Source organism: Thamnophis sirtalis, unplaced genomic scaffold (genome assembly GCF_051295495.1).
Source record: "Thamnophis sirtalis isolate CommonGarterSnake01/CBP01778 unplaced genomic scaffold, rThaSir2_p1.2 scaffold_3, whole genome shotgun sequence".
Lineage (NCBI taxonomy): Eukaryota > Metazoa > Chordata > Lepidosauria > Squamata > Natricidae > Thamnophis > Thamnophis sirtalis.
The window spans coordinates 37,863,986-37,884,363 of record NW_028261383.1 but is presented as its reverse complement, the minus strand read 5'-3'; the positions used below and the strand labels follow the sequence as shown (position 1 = coordinate 37,884,363).

General features: G+C 34.8%; 1 protein-coding gene across 1 annotated transcript in view; it reads right to left on the bottom strand.

Annotated features, from left to right (window-relative positions):
* Positions 1-384: 384 nt before the first annotated feature.
* The window catches only part of PRKAR2A (protein kinase cAMP-dependent type II regulatory subunit alpha), a 70,780-nt gene continuing 50,786 nt past the window's right edge, over positions 385-20,378 (bottom strand). Inside the window, exons 3-11 of the mRNA XM_014063643.2 lie at positions 20,127-20,179; positions 19,654-19,737; positions 14,495-14,601; positions 12,365-12,518; positions 7,792-7,893; positions 6,998-7,072; positions 6,420-6,485; positions 5,337-5,475; positions 385-4,315 (exon numbers count right to left, since the gene is read on the bottom strand). Of these exons, the coding sequence (XP_013919118.2) occupies positions 4,182-4,315; positions 5,337-5,475; positions 6,420-6,485; positions 6,998-7,072; positions 7,792-7,893; positions 12,365-12,518; positions 14,495-14,601; positions 19,654-19,737; positions 20,127-20,179 (914 nt within the window). The 3' untranslated portion in view covers positions 385-4,181. The remainder of the gene's footprint in view (positions 4,316-5,336; positions 5,476-6,419; positions 6,486-6,997; positions 7,073-7,791; positions 7,894-12,364; positions 12,519-14,494; positions 14,602-19,653; positions 19,738-20,126; positions 20,180-20,378) is intronic.

The following is a 20,378-nucleotide window of genomic DNA, read 5'->3' as shown; positions in this document are numbered from 1 at the left end:
TCCTTGAAGAGTCTTGCTTGCTTGTGTGCGTGTGTGCATGTTTTTGAAAATGCAGTATGTCTCTTTAGGGATAGATTGTTCCAGGGAAAGAGGCCATGTCTAGGAAGGTTCGAGCACAGAGTTCCTATAGAAGGCAAGCTTCTTGATAAAAGTGCCTATGAGGAAAGCACTTAAATGAACATTTTCCCCCATCTCAGAATAACACTGTTCTTGAGAAAGAGGTAGGGTTGGAATTATTCCCATTTCTTGCACTATGCATTTTCATTTTAGTGTTTGCTGCTTGTAACTGATCAGTAAAGCTTGATTTTAACTGCTCTTTTGGAAAAAAAATGGTAAAGGACTGTGTGTGTTGGATTAAAGAAAGCACACTCACACATGCAAAACTGTAGTCAGAAAGGATGGACATGGCATGTCAGCTTTTATTAGTTGAAAGTAAAATCAAACTTCAGATCAGAATGAGACCAGTGTCTTATGTGGAAGATACTGTCTTCCCATCTTGGGCAACACTACAGTGCAAGAACAGATCTCTCTGCAAAACTGCTCACACTTTGAAAACAATCATGTGGCAGATGTAAAAGTGATTTAAAATCCCCCCCCCCCCAAAAAAGACAGAAAATATCCCTCCTACCTAATGCAACAGAACAGCTTATCAGAATCAATGTGTGTCCTTCTCACAGGCAAGACACATTTAAAGCTCTTAAGAGCCTTGAGGTAGCATCTTTATGCAAAATTAAAATCACCTTTTGGACCAGGCTGGTAAGCATCCACAGCAATCCACATGGTTTTAAGCTTTAGCTAGGCTCAGTAAAGATGTGTCATGCTCCTGCCAGTTAGGGACTATGTTTTCTTTTTCCTGGAAGATCAAGGTCCAGCATAGCCCTGCAGCCTGCTCAAGGAGAACCCACAGAAAAGGCCTCTTCAAAGGAAAGATGTGCTTAGAACAGAAAACATTCGCCTTACACGCACACAGTATTCACAACAAAAAATAACTGGAGTGGAAAAGACCAGAAAACTTGTATTTTTGTCCAACTAATTTTACAAAGACGTTTCTTTGTAAAAAAAAATAATGACAAAATGGATGTCAGGTTTTCCCCTCCTCAAAGCTGCACTTCCTTGTCAATTTGCTTTAGATTTTTTGCCCCTCGTTTTAATACATTGTGAAAATTTGTGCTGTGACATCAATAGACATATCTTAAGAATAGGACACTATAAACTCTTCCCAGAAACCTCAAAAAAGATATGTAAGTTTAAAAAGACAGTCTCAGAAGACACCACTCTGGTTAGCCACTTTGCTGCTGAGTTCTCTTATTAAAGCTAGACATCACCAATTACCCTATGTGAATGAACACTAGATTTGCCCTTGGGAAAGAATATTACACAACATTTTGAAATGATGTGCAACATGAGAAGTTAATGAAGCCAAGATAAAGGAGGGATACAAGGATGGAAATGAATTATTCATGGCTGATCTTGCCTGAAATCCAGCTGGATTTGCAAAATGAAAGGGAAATCCACAAAGGAAGGAACAGATGTTTACACGATTGCTCTAGCTTTCATCTCAAATACTGCACAACAAATCATTTTAATTTATACATTATAAATAATTTCTATTCTGACACATCCCAATGGCTCTTTTAAAAAATAATTTCTTTAATGCGAGAATCAACCAAAAGTTGAAGTTGTATTAAAATCAGCTGATGACAAAGTATCTATTCCAACTAGGCCTAAGGATGGAAGTCTCAAACAGTAATGTTAGTCACCTACTATCATAATGAAGTGATTCGTACGACCAGTTGGTCAGCGACAAACACACATAGATAAAAGATTTTGCACCAATTGAAAGGATAAACCCAGTTTAGGATTGTGCAAATCAGCCCTTCAAGTTGTCTGCTTTCAAAATAATATAGGGTTTTCGTTTAAAGCAGAACATGTATAAATTAGTACTAATTCATCCTATTCACTTTTATTTGAAAATGGCTTTGAATATAACCTCAGTTCACTTTTCCTGGATCCTTTTCTTTACCAATGTAGAATCCTCTTCAAAATATCCCAACCCAAGCAAGTGCTGCTGAAGATCAACTAGGTGGGAGAGATAACCTAATGGTATAACCTGTTAAATTACATCACAAAAGACACAAAAGAACTCGGAGCAAGAAATGGAAAGGAACGCCTTTGTGGCCAAAATGGTGGTTCTAGAACATATTTGTTGGGTTCCGCTTTAACTTGGCCAAGCCTTAAGAGAATTTTTTTTTTAAAAAATGACTTGCTACTTGTACAAGATTAAAGGTTGTACCACTTATCTTTTCTCACCAATCTCTTTTATGAGATCCAGAGCCAAGTAATAGTTTGCCCAAATTGAGAAACATACATTTAAAATCTTTGGTGTAAAATCTTTACATAAATAAAGCATTTTTTCTCAGATGTTCAAATTGTAGCTAAGTTTGAATTTATATATTGGGAGGAAAAACAAAATATGATGGCCAGGGCTTCATTCACTTTTTCAATAGCAATGATTATAAAAAGAAAAAAATATTTTCAAGTGCTATCTCCTGATTCAACAATATATAAAAGACTTAAATCTTAAATTAGTAACACAGAATAGAAATTGTAAAAAAGGGGTAACAAGCTCCAGGCTAAAAGGCAACCTATGAATTGGATTTATAGCATTGCCAATGGGAATTCAAAATGGCTGAATTACGTATTAAATTTTGATGACACAATGACTAATTTTTGACTTGTTCTGTAAGCTGAAAACCCACAATGAATGAAAATTTATTCCTAAAACGCATGTAAGTTGAGAAACACTGATAATAGAATTGGCAACTGAAGCAATTTCATACAGGATCAATAGCTGCTTCCCTAATAATTTCTGATGCTACATTTAGATTAGTTTTATGGTAATTTCGTACATGGTTAATACTTGGGTAAAACTTAAGAGTAACTTATTTTCCATAATTATATATAAATTGACAGCTATATGCCGATTCAAGCAAGATCTTAGAGAAATGCAGCTCAATGAACCTGCATTCAAAAAAGTGCCTCCAATACAATGTTAATTGTCCAGAGATGAGGTTATTTTCTATTGTAGCTTTTTTAAAAAATCATTTTTGAAGTAAAATGCTGTTAATTTTCAAAAAGGGCTTAGCAAATAGGTATTGTAGTTGAAAAGTGTATACCCAATTGTTATATAATATTGTAAAATATTACAGTAGAATGGACCCCATTAGTACATAAATATTTCTTCAGTTACAAAAAAACCCAACCCTTTTTTTCCTTTTTCTATTTAAAAAAAGCATTAAAACAGATTTTGCAAATGGCAACGCCATGCAAAATCTAGAAGTACCAAGAATCTCCATAAGCAGAAATTTAAAAGAAATTTCTGCTGTTTCCCAGTAGGCCAAAAATCAGTCCAATTTAGAAAACAGCAAATGTCCTGCGCAACCTTTGCAGCCCCTGAACCTCATGACCCATGATTCAAATTCACTGGAGCCTTGAAACTCTGCTTAAGACCTCTCACAATTCAGCATTTTACTTCACTGTCCATTATTTATCAACCAGGTTCCTTTGGAACCCTTCAGCTTTAAACAACCCCACTCCTCATTTCCAGAAAAGAACAAGAAAGACTCAGAACTGGTTAACCTGTGGTTTCTACAAATGTCCCATCATTTTTGACATTCAAATCCAAATGTATCATTATTAAAATCAGATTTTGATCATGTGAGGAAAAAAAAGCTGTCAAGAAGGTAATGTTAAGAAGTGGTCTGTTTCCAAGTGTAGGAACAGCCACCAACCATCCAGATCTCTGATTTCAAAGTTTGTTCTTCCTTTTTTTTTTTAAACAAGAACAACAAATAGACTGCTCCATTTCTTTAGTATCAGGCACTTGAACTGTTGGGAGAAACATGCCATTCTGAACCAAGCAATGTGAAAAGAGGATTAAGAGACTCAGCAGTAGACTAGGTCTAATAACAAAATTTCAGCAGCAAAGCAGAGGCCTGGAGTGAGCCCTGAACCCTCCAGCTATGCTGAGACCTGCGTAGGTTTCTAACAAAAAAATGCCCAAGAAGACACCAACAGCCACTGTCCCGTAGTGTCCTTTTTTCATTTGTGTGGTGCTGCGCTGTTACTAATAGGAGACTTTTCTACGTCTTGAACTGAGAAGGCATTGAGGCACTCTGCGCCTAATTGCCTGGATTGAGCAGGTCCATGCTTGAACCAAACAAAGCCACCAGCTGCTCTTCATAATGTGTTATATTCCTCTTCATAATGTCCATGCAGGGCCCAAGTAACCGCTCAAATGCTTGTATATCCATAACTGCACAGAAATAGAGAAATATGAACAGAAATGTTTACATTAGTTTCGTGGAAGCTGCCAATCCAAGCTCTTTTTAAATTACCTAGAAAAGCAGAAAAAAAAGTCCTTGGAGAATGAATAAATTATTTTATTTAAAGATCCCCAACTCCAATTGACTCTGAGCAACTGATAATTGAAAAGCAAGAAAATAAAAACTTGAGAAACCTATTGCAAATATTCAAAACAGAGCAAAGCTGAAGAAAACAACCTAGGGGCTCAGCACCCCAAGGCCTAGGAGAACAGCCAGATTTTTAAGGTTTTTTGGAAATTCATAGGATGGGAATCATGCAAATCTAGAGCATATTTAATTAAATGGAATTATGAGTGATGGGACAAGAACAACAACTTGGTTTTTTTTGTTTGCATATGCATATGATTTAACATGACCGAAGAGAACCTTTAAACACCTGATTTTGCCATTATTACAGACTCAGTTATTCAGTTATTACCTTTAAATTACAGCAATCACAAAATAGTCTCAGAAGTAAGAATTCCCAAGGACGGACAAAAGAATTTTGGAAATATTATATTAAATGCTTCTCTTCACTATCTTTGAAGTAGATAGTATTACAACATCTGCAAAGTCCAAACTTATAGAATCTGTCTTTTTGGGCTACTTAATTACAACACTGGATACCATGAAATATAGCTCAGTAAGGGAGAAATTGCAACTTCTCACTTCCTTTTTTAACATTCCTAGAAACTTAAGTAATAATGGAAACTCCATACACTACCTGTATGGAGTTCCAAGAGATCATAAAATGGTAATATGCTTTGAAATATAAGGAGCTAATCGTGGGAGAAAAGATTTCTTAAAGTTTCATGCCAAATCTCTAATAACCAAGTACCATGACCGATTTGTTTCACGAGTGAAGAAGCCATTTGAAAACAAATGATGGAACCAAACAGAACAGTATGGAAGGCAGAACCAACTGAATCCAATTATAATAGTAATTATCACAAAGGAAAACAGAGTTCTTACCTAAACATTTAACTACTCCAACAGCATAGGCTGAGGCTGCTCTTGGTTTGTTAGTAACAAGTGCAAGCTCTCCAAAATACTGTCCTTTTTGACATCGAGCAATCTCTACCTCTTGGTTTGCATCTTTTACTGAGAGGGTCTGTAACAGAAATTCAAGACACAGAGATGGTTATTTGCTGACAAACTGTTACAAAAAATATTTCACCACCTGCATAATCCTGAGATTAGCTAAGATTGTTCTGTTCTCAGTTCTGTATCTATCAGATGTCACATTAAAGCTTGTATGAATTAAATTCTTTGGGTTTAGGATCCCTTAATTGCGAAACACTCTCTGCAAATAAGGTTATCCAAGAATGTGTGTCCATATTAGTAAATTAATATGATCTAGTCCTGACTTCTTGACATGTAACCTGTTCATAGGAAAGCCAAGCCAAGAAATGAGTCCTAATAGCGCACACATATTTTAAGCATTTCCAAAGCTAAATATTTACCAGTAAAAATTCATTTGCAAAGGCAATTTCATTAATGAAAAATGTAAGTCACCTTTCTAACAGTGTCCATTAGATGTGTTAGGAATGCTACCCAAAAATTAACAATAAATGTGGTCGCTCACTATATGTAACTAGCTAGGAAAATCTAGGAATTATAGTACCAAAATAGCTCAAGTAAACCAGATTAATATAAAGTATAAATGGATTTACAATAAATTAAAGAACAACATATGCAGGATGAAGCTCATTACTAAATTAACATACATATCTTTTCCAGGCTACGTTAAGAGTGCATTTAAAACATCAGAAAGGGGCTTTACAGAATAAGCTTGATTTTCCCATTTAACAGGATTAACTTCCCATCTCATTGCAACTCTATTTTCAAATCCTATCTTAAGCTTGCATAATTGGTAACTGATCTATGGTTTCTTCATTGAGCATCCTCTATCTTTCTTCCAAGACAATTGGAATGTGACACGGTAAGGACTATTTTCAGGAAAGATTCCTTAATTTTGTCAATTCAATAAGACATATTTAAAAATATTAAATGATTCTAAATTTTAACCATCATACCAGAAATAACTGAACTCACCTTGGTTTTGATCATGATCTTTACTTCACCAGATTCTACAATGAAAAAACTCTCCGCCTTATCACCCTGTGACAACAAGATTACAAATGTCTTTGGATTTTCTGAAGTGTTGATCAAAATCAGTTTCAAACAAAGTAATGTAATTTCTGATATTGAGCTAGGAAAAGCATACAGCAGCACAGAGAAAAGAATCTATGCTACTTAATCTAAGATGTGGAAATATAAAGGAAAATTGGGATGATATTGAAATATTTCAATGGAGAAAGGAGATCCTAATATAAAGGTCACTGCTGCTTTAGAAAATTATGGTCTACTTTCCAAATATTATTTCAGCAATCCTTTTGATTTTGGAAAGGAATTACTGTATTCTAGAATCCAAATAATAATACAGAATGTAAATTAGCAACTCTGTACAAAAGTACAAAATGTAAAATAATTAAGACTTTTTTTTACATTTTACAAAACATTCTTTGCAATCCATTTTTAAGATTTTTATTCTAATTCTGTATATCACCGAATTCTTAACTATCTCCCAAATCCAATATATTTACCAAAGTGGGAGAATTGCACTTATATACCTGAGCAATGATGCGTTCTCCATCTTGATATGTCTTTTCTCCTATTACATCAACAATCTTCATTCGCTCAGATGGCTACAACAACAACAACAAAATGAATTTAATATGCCCTGTCCCTTTCTTTGGCATAATCTATTTCCACAATGCAATGGAGGTTACAAGTTTCATACCAACTTTTATAATCATGCATAATTTTACCCTGAACCTCTACATTCTGTGGATGTCATATACCTGCATACGATATCCATCAGGATCTATCCCCATGTCCCCCTCACTTTTTGCATACATCTCAACCCAAGAAAAAGGACACATTATCATTCTGTCCTTTTCAGAGACAGGGAGGGAGGGAGTCTGTGTGTGTGTGTGTACTGAAGAGGAGCATCACCATTAGTTCTAGAAGCTAATGCATTTGTTTGCTTTCATTACTAAATTAATTAGCAGAAGGATGATTACAGCCTAGATTGTAGTCTATGATAACTTTCCTGACTATCTGACAACTAACTTGATATTGCTATCAAGTTAAATTCCCAATGTAAATAAACAAGTTTAGATTATAGAGGTCAACTGCCATATAGCAAGACTCAGTCATATATTCCTTGGCAGACTCAGATAAAAATATACATAGAGAACCAGCCAAATCTGTCTGAATAGTTTACTGAAAAACCTATCAAGATTATAAAGTAATTGCTGTCATAGATGTTTTCCTTAATCCCTAACCTCCTCTTAAACATTTACAATGCTGAGGAAAATCCAATTAGACATGCTTTCCAGTTCATTTCCACAAAGTACTTTACCTCCAATGACTTAAGAAGAGGCACTGATTCAATAAATAATTCATACGTTTTCCTTTTCCTTGCATTATTTTTCAATATAATTCTTCTGAATGTTACACGATCCTTTAAGAAACAGAACAAGAAAAATATTTTCTTTGGTTATTTCTGAGCTAATCAAATTAGAACATCAACACAAACAGAAAACATAGCTATATATAACAATGGTGTTTTTTTGTATGAATAAGTAGTATATTATACATGGGTGTTAATACTACTATTTTTTTTTTAGAAAGGTCTACATCAATACATTAACCCTGATCTAATTCTATATTTTAATGAATCTCCAAATGAACAGCAGCTGAAATAACCTCTAAATGGAACGAAGTAAAATATAATCTTTCTATAACGCTTACTATTTACAGGAACGATTACTATTTACACGCTTACTATTTACAGGAAGTTAAAAGGTTCAAAATTAGAAAAAGGTACAGACGCTTCAACACCTTTTGGTCAATATCTTCTAATATTTCCTTTGGCAAAAATAACAAGTTCAAAATATAGGCAACTAAGAATATTTCTCTTCTTGCCTTCTCTTTGAGAAGTGTATATGTAGAGCGGAAGGAGTATTACATATGTTTGCCACATTGACTTATTTATAAGAAATAATAAAGGTGGAATAAAAAAACATTTTTAAAAAGCACTTACACAGCAAGAAAATAATATGGCTGAATGATCTCTCTATGTATTAGTACAAGCTGTTTCTCAGGATACCTATCTTTTAACTGGTTTTGCTCCTCAAGATTGATGAATAGAATTTGATCTTTTAACTACAGAAAATATACCAAAGTACCTCACACAATATTTAAAGGATGACAAGCATGGAATGATGTAATTATGCAAATGCCACAATTATGTTCTTGCACTAGGATATTTGATGGAAAGAACTAAATCAAAGCATTTGCATAATCACATCAACATGTGTTATTTGCCTTGCTTGACCTCTTGGAAATCCCAATGCCCATTTGCCCTAAACCATCAAGGAAATCTTGCTCACTTAAGTGCATATTATATGTCAAAAACTACTACAGTCAGTACTGATTAACCTGGAGAAGGGGAGCTTGTAGCCCGCCAGAGTCTGCTGGATTTCAAACCAGCAAATCCAATAAACAGGTGATGAATCTAGTCATTTCTGGGGACTATTCATTCCCCATTCTGCAATTACTCAGTTATAGGACACTTCAGGAAATAGGTTTTAAAAAATGCAGAGCCAAATAATTCAATGTTGTTTACATCAAAATCCTTTGACAACTTGAGGAGGAGGAGGAGGAATAATCTAAAATGACACAGTGCTGATTCTGCATAGTAACTCCAACGTTATTTTTTCCCCATCAATGTTTCCATTAGAGGGCAGCAAATGATTAAGTTGATTTGAGATTCTTCAGATCCGGCACAAGCGTCAAGATTAGTTTTATATGTGTACAACTGACAGTGTAACTTGTAACATTTCAAATGCCATGGCAATATTATTTTTGTTCTAAAGTACATATCATGTGTGCATTGCAATCAGAAAAATGGTATAATCATATACCAAAATAAGATTCCATATATGCAATCTTATACCTATGTAAAAAAAAAACCTGCCCATAATGTGCTCCAGACTTGAACGAAGTCCTCACTACTCTTGAATATTTTTATTTTATTGACTCCTTTATCTTTAAATAAAATATCCTCTGAGAAGCGATTCTCCACTGATATGGTAACGATTTCAAACATAGTTCTGAAAGCCTCCCTCGCACTTTCATTGTTCTCTTTGCATGCTTCTCATTTTGATCAAGGAAAAAATACCTATATTTCCTGGTTTGAATAAAACTGTAAATAAGACAGCCTTTGCAATGTTTCTAAGATGCTATGTTTCACATGCAATTAGAAGTACTTATCAAATAAGAAGCCATAAATAAATTCCTACTTTGTGTCAATACAAAAAGCCTTAAACAAAAAAAAAACACTTTAGAATTTGGGACCAAGATTAGAAAGATCCAACCTCGTGTGGAAAATCTCGGTCCTTCTACAATATAAATTATAGGGCTGTTATTATAAGGATGAAATTGGAGGAGGGAAGTGTTTATCAGCACTGTGCATGCTTCAAAATGATTTAGAAAAAGCATTTTGGGCATCATTTTTCTCAATCATTAAAGTTGTCATTCTTTTTTTCTGATTTCTGCACAAAGATGATGATACTGTTTTAATCAGCAGCATCTACTTTTTAGAATTTAGTTGCTATCCTTGCAAGACAAGTACATCTTTCTAATCATTTTCAAAGCATTTAGAGCCATGCTGTTGGCAACAGCTTTAAACTTCTGAGAACAAGGAAATAGTCTGCAGTGACTTTACTGGGATTATAGAAAGTTGTGATTCAGTTTTTCACTTTGCCAATTTAGGTCATAACAACTTCAGTGTGTATAAGTGTAATATAATGTGTAATGACCTCTCTATATGACAGAGGTGGTGGAAAAGGCTTGACATTTAAAAATTCCCCCAGAGCTTCAAAAAACAGTTAAGACAAAGTAAGTAAACTAAGATAATTGTGAAGCAAACAAAACATTGATAAAAGAATCTCTTGAATGTTGAAAATTACATTGAAAATTATGTGGAAATACAATACAATACAATAGCAGAGTTGGAAGGGACCTTGGAGGTCTTCTAGTCCAACCCCCTGTCTAGGCAGGAAACCCTACACAATTCCAGACAAATGGTTATCCAACATCTTCTTAAAGACTTCCAGTGTTGGGGCATTCACAATTTCCGGAGGCAAACTGTTCCACTGATTAATTGTTCTAACTGTCAGGAAATTTCTCCTCAGTTCTAAGTCCTTGATTAATTTCCACACATTGCTTCTTGTTCTACCCTAAGGTGCCTTGGAGAATAGTTTGACTCCCTCTTCTTTGTGGCAACCTCTGAGATATTGGAACACTGCTATCATGTCTCCCCTAGTCCTTCTTTTCATTAAACTAGACATACCCATTTCCTGCAACCATTCTTCATATGTTTTAGTCTCCAGTCCCCTAATCATCTTTGTTGCTCTTCTCTGCACTCTTTCTAGAGTCTCCACATCTTTTCTACATCGTTGGGACCAAAACTGAATGCAGTATTCCAAGTATGGCCTTACCAAGGCACTATAAAGTGGTATGAACACTTGACGTGATCTTGATTCTATCCCTCTGTTTATGCAGCCTAGAACTGTGTTGCCTTTTTTGGCAGCTGCTGCACACTGCTGGCTCATATGTAAATGGTTGTCCACTAGGACCCCAAGATCCCTCTCACAGTTACTACTATTGAGGAAGGTACCATCTATACTGTACCTGTGCATTTTGTTTTTCTTGCCTAAATGTAGAACCTTACTCTTTTCACCATTGAATTTCATTTTATTAGATAGTGCCCAATGTTCAAATGCAAGTATAGTCACAGAAAAAGATTAAACTCATGAACTATCAGATGGTTTCTTTACTACATTTGGCGACTGGTTCAATAATATGGAACAAAGTGGATCTAAAAGTGTTTCATATATTTTTAATATTATTTTGTTACATTTATATTCTGTCATTCTACTAAGAATGTATATGTTAATTTCAGGGGTGGGTTGCTCCCGGCATTACTGCGGGTTCATGTGCGCATTTGCACAAAAATAGGTCTGCACATGAGCAAAACATTAAAAAAAGAAATAAAATTAAATGTGTGCAATTACAATTGTTCTCCACATACGCAGAACCAAAAATCAAGATGGCAGCACCGCAGGATAACCAGTTTGGGGGTGTGGCAGGCCTGGGTCGCTGCTGGCTCCAGTGACCCAGGCCGCCAAACCACTACCAGTTCAGCCAAACCAGTCCGAACCGGTCGGAACCCACCTCTGGTTAATTTGTACTCTCACTCATTCTCACAACCACCTCTGATCTATGTAGGTTACCCTGAAAGACAAATGACTGGCCAAAGATCATCTACAGTCATAAGCACCATAGCCAGTGGCGGTTTGACCTATTTCAACATTCTGAGCATTACCTTTTGCTAGCATCTTCCATCTACAATATAAAACAAAATTTAAAAATATATTTTACTCTACTCCGACCAGTTAAGAGAGATTACTATCATTCCCATGATGTAACTAATTAGATGCTGAGCAAGGTGTAGGTGACTCAGGTTCTACTTTCTTAGAACTAATTTTACATGCTTTTCTTTTGACAACATACACTTAACTATCTCATTTCTACTGGATTCAATCTTAGTGTTTCTGCTCTCACTTCCATATAACAAAAGCAGCATGGGCCTAAATATCACAATTTTTGTGGAAATCGGGATTTATCTGCATGTCTGCAACTTTTTAATTTTTATTTTACTAACTTTGTTTCATCTTTCTTCTTTCTGCTTTTTACATGTCCCTACAACAATGACCTTTGGCTAAAAACAAATAAAACTGCTGGTAATAACAAGACAGAAAGCTGAGAGAAATCAGCATGCTTCAATATACTGACATAAATGTTTATAAAAATTGTGTTTGCGTAATTCAATACATATTAGAAGATTTCTCACAAATAAAACTTACCAGTCCCCAAAGGGATCCTTCTGTGGTAGCCACAATAGTTGCAGCTCTAGGAGTGTTATACATCAAGGCCAGTTCCCCAAAACTGCCGTGATTATCATAGCGACCAACGCAGCGAGTTTGGCTTTCTCGTGCTACAAAAATATCATATGATCCCCTAGAAAGATGGGAAAATAAAAACCCCAGGCATCAGTTCAAATGCAAAACACTGCTAATAAAAGCTCAGTTTAATAAAAATAGTAGTTTGTTCTCTAATGTAAAAATAAAATAAAACATTTCCATCTGGTTGGAACAGAACATGCCCTGTCAGAATGTATCCCTATTTACTACCAAACACTGCCAGCCCACAGTGCCCATCTTTTCACTGTATTGATCACTATGGGCAAGCATAGCTGAGAAAAAGAGGAGTTCTTGGCTTGCAGAAATGACCACAAGTAAGATTATACAACTAAGCTGGGGTTAATTCACTTCCACCGTTCGCAATAGGGGCGGATGCATCAAACTGCTGGGGGGGGGGGGGGAGGAGTCTGAGAATAGTGAAATAATATTTTTCATTTCTTTCTCTTCCTGTTGCTCTAAATGCCTCAGTTACGAATCTATCTGTTGGTGATGCTGTCCAACTCATATTCTTCTACTTTATCTAGCAGTGGGTTATGGTCTACCTTATCAAATGCCTTACTGAAGTCCAAGTAAACTATATCGACAGCATTCCTCTGGTACACTAATTTTGTCACTTTGTCAAAGAATGCAATAAGATTAGTCTGGCATGATCTGTTTTTGACAAACCCATGTTGGCTTTTGGCTATTACTTTGTTTACTTTCTAGGTGTTCGCTAATTTGTTGCTTGATTATCTTTTCCAGAATCTTTCCTGGTATTGAGGTCAGGCTGATGGGTCTATAGTTTCCTGGATCTATTTTTTTTCCTTTTTTGAAGATGGGAACCACATCAGCTCTTTTCCAGTCCTCTGGCAGTTCCCTGGTGCTCCAGGAGCTCTGAAAGATATAGTTCAGTGCTTCTGAGATCTCATCTGCCAGTTCCTTCAGAAACCTGGGGTGTAATCCATCCAGTCCTGGTGATTTGAACTCGTCTAGGGTAGACAAGTGCTCACTTACCATTTTCTTCCCTATTTAAATTTGTGTTTCTAATCTGATTTTTGTGGTGCTGTTTTTGATAGGTTGGACTGTTTTATCCCTTTGTGTAAAGACAGATGCAAAAAATGAGTTAAATAGTTCTGCTTTCTCCCTGTTGCTTGTCACTTTCTTGCCACTTTCTCCCAGCAATGGATTAATTGTTTCCTTAACCTTTTTCTTGTTTTTAACATGTTGGAAGAAGCTTTTTTATTATTATTTACTTTTGTAGCAAGCCTTTCTTCATTGTGAGCCTTAGCTTTCCTTACTTCATCTTTACAGGTTCAGGCTATTTGCTGATATTCTGCCTTAGTTATCTCCCCCTCTTTCCACTTTTTATACTTAACTTTTTTGTCTTTCAATTTGTCAGAGAGTTATTTATGCAGTCATGCTGGTTTCTTTGGGGAGCTGTTATTTTTCTTCTTCATTGGTATTGTACTAGACTGGCTTTTATAATCTCATTTTTCAAAATTTCCCAAGCTTCTTGAGTTGTTTTCCCCTTGAGGATTCTCATCCATGGAATTCTTCCCAAGCTCTAAGTTTATTAAAATTAGCTCTCTTAAAATCCAACTCTAGGTTTTATTAAATTATTAGACTTATTTTTTAAAGACTGCTTTATTATTGTTCTAGGCAGCTTAACAAAATGAAGATGCTGTTTAAAATAGATGCTTGATCTGAAGAGGCCCAGTGCTATTCTATCTTCTTTTAAATAGCAGAGAATAACTATACTTCCAGAAAGCATATCAATTTTGACAGCATCCGTACAAGTATAGTCTGAAATGTAACACTACAAACAGTGTATATCATCTGTACTGTTTGCTGTTTTTTGTAAGGAGGCAAATTGCTGGGAGGAAAATTTGTGTTCCTTTAGTAAACCTTATTACAATCATAACATGCTCTCCAAAGTCTGTCTTTTATATCTGAAACTTCGAAAAGTTCAGCTTCCTCATTCCTAGTTAATGCAATTTAATTTAACATTTATGTCAGAAACATTTGACTCCTTACTCTTCGATGACATAAAAGTTGTCTCCATCATCTCCTTGGTCAATTACATGTTCCTGAGGTCGCACTTTTCTTTCAAACATGGCATCCAAAACTTGTGACAATTGTTCCTGAAAGAATAAAAAGCATTTCAATTAACATTTCTTATGAGGACTAAGTCATTTGTTTATAATGCCCTAAATACTCTTGTCTATGCCATGAGCTTTTTTAACTATAGAGAAGAGTATTCTTGAATGGGGTGCCATCTCACTTGTTCATAAATGCAAAAAACATACAAATGAAACTAAAAATAGATTTTACTTTCCTATGTCAGAGAAAACTCCCTTCTGCTTCTAGGGTCTTCTAACTCCAAAGAACAAATAGAAGTCTGCCATATTAAAAAAGAAAAAAAAGCCAGGGAATCTCAAAGCCCACCAGGAGAACAGTGGCTACAATGCTACGTTCTCATGGTCAACTTTGAGATTCTTTGCATTGCTGTTTTGAAATATTTTGAAAATGTTTCAGGATAAAGTGCTAGGCAACTGATAAACCGAGGTATGGTCTCCAAAAGATCAGTAAGTTTTGGCTATATCACAATTAGTCATCTATCTAGAGGTTTTGACAATTCATAGGGAACACACCTATGAAACTGATTTCTAATTGATCAAAATGAGTAGGAAGCAGCATTCTATACACCAAAGAAAAATGCCAGTCTGAGAAAGTGCAGTTACACCACAAAAAGGCAGGAAGCACCACTCTTTAAGGAGGGAAAGGGAAAAGTGATTCCAAATGATTCAAATTCTACAAGAGAAAAGATGGGGATTCTTTCCCTCAGATCTTTCCCAAATCTATTTTAAAAGTCCAGAGAGATTGAGACATTACAAGATAATCTCTCCATAGAAACATAGAAAACTGACAGCAGAAAAAGACCTAGTGGTCCATTGATTCTGCCTTTAGAGGGCAGAACTTCCTAATATTCTGCAAAACTTCCTAATCAGTTCAAATATCACAACAGTAAAAGTTAAGAAGAGCTGAAGAAGCTCATTGGATGCTTTTTGGATGCTTCAAAGAAAAATCAGAAAGTCCAGTTGCCTCTTGAAAAAGCTCCTTTGGGATAGTTATATCTTGGTGCATCAAAGTCTGCATCAAACCCAGACTTGCTACTTCTCAGAAATGTATGTGGCAGCAAGCTTGGAAGAAACAAACAGGATATATGATTGTTTTTACTTTTATCAGAATTTCAAGAATTCAGTCTACAAAAATCTTTAAATTTGCACATCAGCAACATTTTGTTCTCTGAAAATAAATTTTATTACAGTTAGCAACCAAATGCAAAGAAATAAAGACATAATTATAACAAAGCATCCAGGTATATATAAACGAACAGTTAGGCTTAAGATACCATCCATAAAACCTGTGGAGCTAATCTAGTTAACTTACCCTGTAAAATCTGATCTATAAAACCTATCCACTTTATTTGCTACTTTACAATCCTTGGTTAGTACGTATAAAAATCAGTTAACAGAAAATTGGAGGAAGGAAATAACTTTATGGCATATATTACAGAAATGGATGAAACATAAAATTTTGCCTGCTGATATGTTTTATCTGTAAGACACTTATACTTTTCTATGGCTTCAGAGTAAAATCTCACCACATGTACCAAAACATTAGGGGCTATGTCCTTTAGCCTTAGAGAAAGGTAACGTTCTGTGGATCTCCTTTGTGACCTTTTAATTAGCGGAGTTATCTTTCAGTGATTGGCTTGCTCATATGAGAAGCGGCTTAGAAGAATATTAATGCATTTAATTCTCTGTATGGTTTAAGTCAAATAAGAAAAGAATGATGATAGTCTCTAAAGGGTAGCGAATTAATATTTTATGGCAACAGATATTATCAATCTAAATGTAGAGTTTAAAATGGGTTGATTGGGGTTTTTTAAACTACTTTCTTTGGCAGATACTCCCTTTGAAGATTGTGAAAATACTTGAATAGAATCAAAGGCCAAGAAAAAGCTTCTTATCCTATTCCTTAAAATAAGAGAAAATATTCAACCCCTATATTGAGGATTATAGGAATGTCAATGCCTCTTATCTTGCAACAAAATGTTTCCCTTAGTAAGAAGGAAGGGTTATTTTTCAATTAACTGAAGTTGTTAGGTGCCTTAAAAAAAAAACTGTTTAAATCTCTGAGGTTTGGGATGTATAAATCTCCAATGAATTAAAACATTGCTTCAAGAAAGCCAATTTTCACTTTAAATTACTGCTTGAATTACTGAAAATGTTGTTGCTTAGATGCATCCACAAGATAAATGAACAGATATTTATTCTATCCTTATTAAAATTAAAATATACCCATATAACTTCTTTAGAGAACACTTGAAGGAGTCATCACATTGTAAGTTGAAAATTCAGAAGAAAAATATCTCAATGGTATTAAGCACTGAATATTTATCAACAAAAAGCAGACATTATTTTATTTTATTTTTAAAATGTTATTCCAAAAAGGCATTATGCATCATTTGCATATCAAATATGTAATACTTAGAACTGTTTACAAGATAAATTTTGTTTTTGTCAATGATTTTATCCAGTGTTCTATGATTGTTGCTGCCCAGAGTTGTTGAATACGAGATGGATAGGAGATGGATGGTAATACATCTCATGGATGGATGGATGGATGGATGGATGGATGGATGGATGGATGGATATTAAACAAACCAGTGTTTCATTTTCTACAGGCAGCCAATTGATATAGCAATGGGGTGATAATTTCTTGTAAGCCAGCATAAATTTTAGGACAGCCTGATGGATTGAAAAAAATGGGCACACCTTGCTGTTTTATAGAAAGCTCTATCCAATTTAAATACATTGGAAAAGGATTTAAATAAAACCTTGGACAGTGTTTTTTATTAACATATCACCTCAGGTAAAATCAGCCTGGCTTTATTCTGAACCTAGGATGTGTTATTCCCATGTTTAAATATTCCCTATGCTCTGAAATGTAGCATATTTTAAAAAGGCTAAACAGGGAATTAAAACCATAATAAGCATTCCTATCAAGGTAGTTCCATTCTGCTGTGGTGATAAAATTTCAGCACAACTGAAATAACTCTCAATGGCAAAAAGAAATGTAGGATGCAGGAAATTAAGGTAGGATATGAATAATAAAAATATCCAAAATGAGTAACTTTATTAAAAGATTGTTTTTATTTAGTGGTGCAAACATTTTACAATATTGTGAATTAGAAAACTGTGATGGAGTTCTTGTGTTGAGGTAAGAGAATTAGAATAAGTGACTCAGAATAATTTTGCCTTAATTTTTAGAGAGAAGTACTTTGGTTTTCAAGACTCTGTTACATTACTCTACTAGCAACAAAGATTTTTCCAAAAAAAAAATTCAAGTAGTTTTTGGACTTGCTTGCTATATCTTTTCTGTTACCCAATTTACCTAATACATTATTTCTTCCTACAGGTGGTATTTTAAATGTTTACATGTTAAATGAGTACACTTTTTATTTGTGGTCTACCCAAGATGACATTTTTCATTCATACTGATCTTTACAAACATTGTCCTGAATGTTACCAGATTTTATATTACCTTTTGAATTATTAAAACCTAGAATGCTCAGAACATGTTAAAAACGGAAGGGATTAAGTGAGAGCTGTCTAAGAACCATGAAATAAACTTGGCAGCATCTTCTAAGAGAAGCAGTGGAGGTTGGAAAGGTTAAGGGCTACTGTAATTTGGCAAGCTGACATTCAGAGGAAAAACAGCTCTCACTTATTCAAATGCTATCAACTGAGTTTCATCATAGTAAGTTTAGCAGTGTTCATGCAGTCCTTCTGAATCTTTACTAAAAGGATGCAAATTATAGCTAGGCAACTTGTAGCAAAGTCTTTGTTAAACCTCAAGACCTAAAGTGGTAATAGTTTTAGAAAATTTGTATTCATGTTTGCTAATTACTGTCAAGTAGTAGAACATGGCAACAGAAGAGAATAAAAATGTTCAGATTAAATACATCATCTTCACTAGCAATATCCCTCGTAAATACCACTTCAGGTTTTTTTTAAAAAAGAACATTTTTGGTAAAGTGATGGGCAATATTTTCATGACCAGATGCTCATTTAAATATTTCTGAACTTCTATTTATTTTCCTTACATTACCCAAGCCTTTAAAAATAATGGGATTGAAGGGAAGTTAGCATATGTGTAAGGTAATAAAGCATTTATTCTAAAGCCCACTAATACTTTATTTAATTTGTGAAAGGAAAAGGTGACAACAGCTGCAAGAAATGCTCAATATTACAATATGAATAGGTAAAAAAAACACTTCAGCTAAAAATCTCCTACTCTCTATGATATTGAAAGTCTTAAGTCAAGATATACAGAGTAGATATAGTGTAGGGTCAGCCCCAACAATAATTGCTAAACCCATGAAATAGCTGCATGTCCTAGAATCACTCTAGGTAGCGAGATAATAATAATAAATAATAAATGCCCTGTATCACGATTCCTAAAATGAAATAATCTGAGCATCCTAATTATGTAATTATAGAGACTAAGAATAAACTAATTAATAATTCTGGCTTGCTGAAGAGACACAAGCCAGATTCCTGGCTCTAGGCAACGGTGAACAAGAAAGTTCAGTCAAATCAGTTATCTTTCCAAATAAGGTAAAATTCTTTATAAATCTGGTATTTAATGTACATCTGACTGTAGAAGTGGGTTCCAACCGGTTTGGCAAAGTAGGTAGTAACTCAGCTACCCATGCCTCCGAATCGGTTCCATCAGCGGCACCGTAGGCAGCGCCATCTTGTTTTCTGCTTCTGCGCATGCACAGAAGCATTTTTCACTACTGCACATGTGCGCGGAGGGCGTATCAAGCGCATGCACGTCCAAAGTGCGTCCCTGAGCGAACCGCAATAAAGAAATCTGGAACCCACCCCTGTCTGTCTGGTGTATTAAAGTTAAATCCTCTTCCTTTTTTTGTACTTGTTGTTACAAATTAAATATTCTAAAATAGGAATATTTTGAAATAAGAAGTAACTCAATTTCATCCACATGTTGCTATAATCACATATGTAATAAATCAAAATGCTCCTGAATTTATATATTTTAGATTTTGAATCTTCAAGTGAAAAGGTCAAATTAAAACAGTAAATATAGGTTAAGCTAATTACCTGATCTAGGTTTTTGAATATGAGAATATCTTTACAGGCTTCCTGCAATCTGTTTCTCTGCTCATCTGTTTTTGGATGAACTACCTAAAAAAAAAAAGAAAACATCTAGATATCATCACATTTTAGGCTAAACATTTTTGGGATTATAATTCTGCAGATATTTAGGGAAAACATTTTGAAAATGTTTTAACTGTAGCAGTGTACAGTTTTCACATTCCTTCGGTAAAGAAGGCCTGAGAAGTAAGAAAGGAAACTATTTTATAGTTTCAACTATTTTATTAATTAATAATACTCAGTTGGAAAGTCTTCAGGAACAATTTTGTGAATCCTTTTGTATTCATTCAAAAGTCATAATAAAGAACAAGTGCTGCTACTTCATTCATCACTTTAGTTCGTAACTTCACCCAAGGAATAGAATAAAATAAATTGCTCTTTGCATCCCGAAACAATATAGTATTTTCAATCTTACTTACCCTTGGCTCTGTATCTTCGTCCTCTTCATCTGGGTTGAAGGCTTCCGCACAGACTTGAAAAAGAAATATTTATTATTCTTTAACAGGGCTATCATGCATAGAGAGGTAAGAACTCTGTAGGGATATATTAATCAGTGCCATCTTTAAGTTCCCAATAACATAAAATATAGTGTAAACGATTTAACACTTTAAGGGTTCAGACACTTGCTTAATTATTATTCAGGAGTTAGTCCAAAGTAATCAAAATAAAGG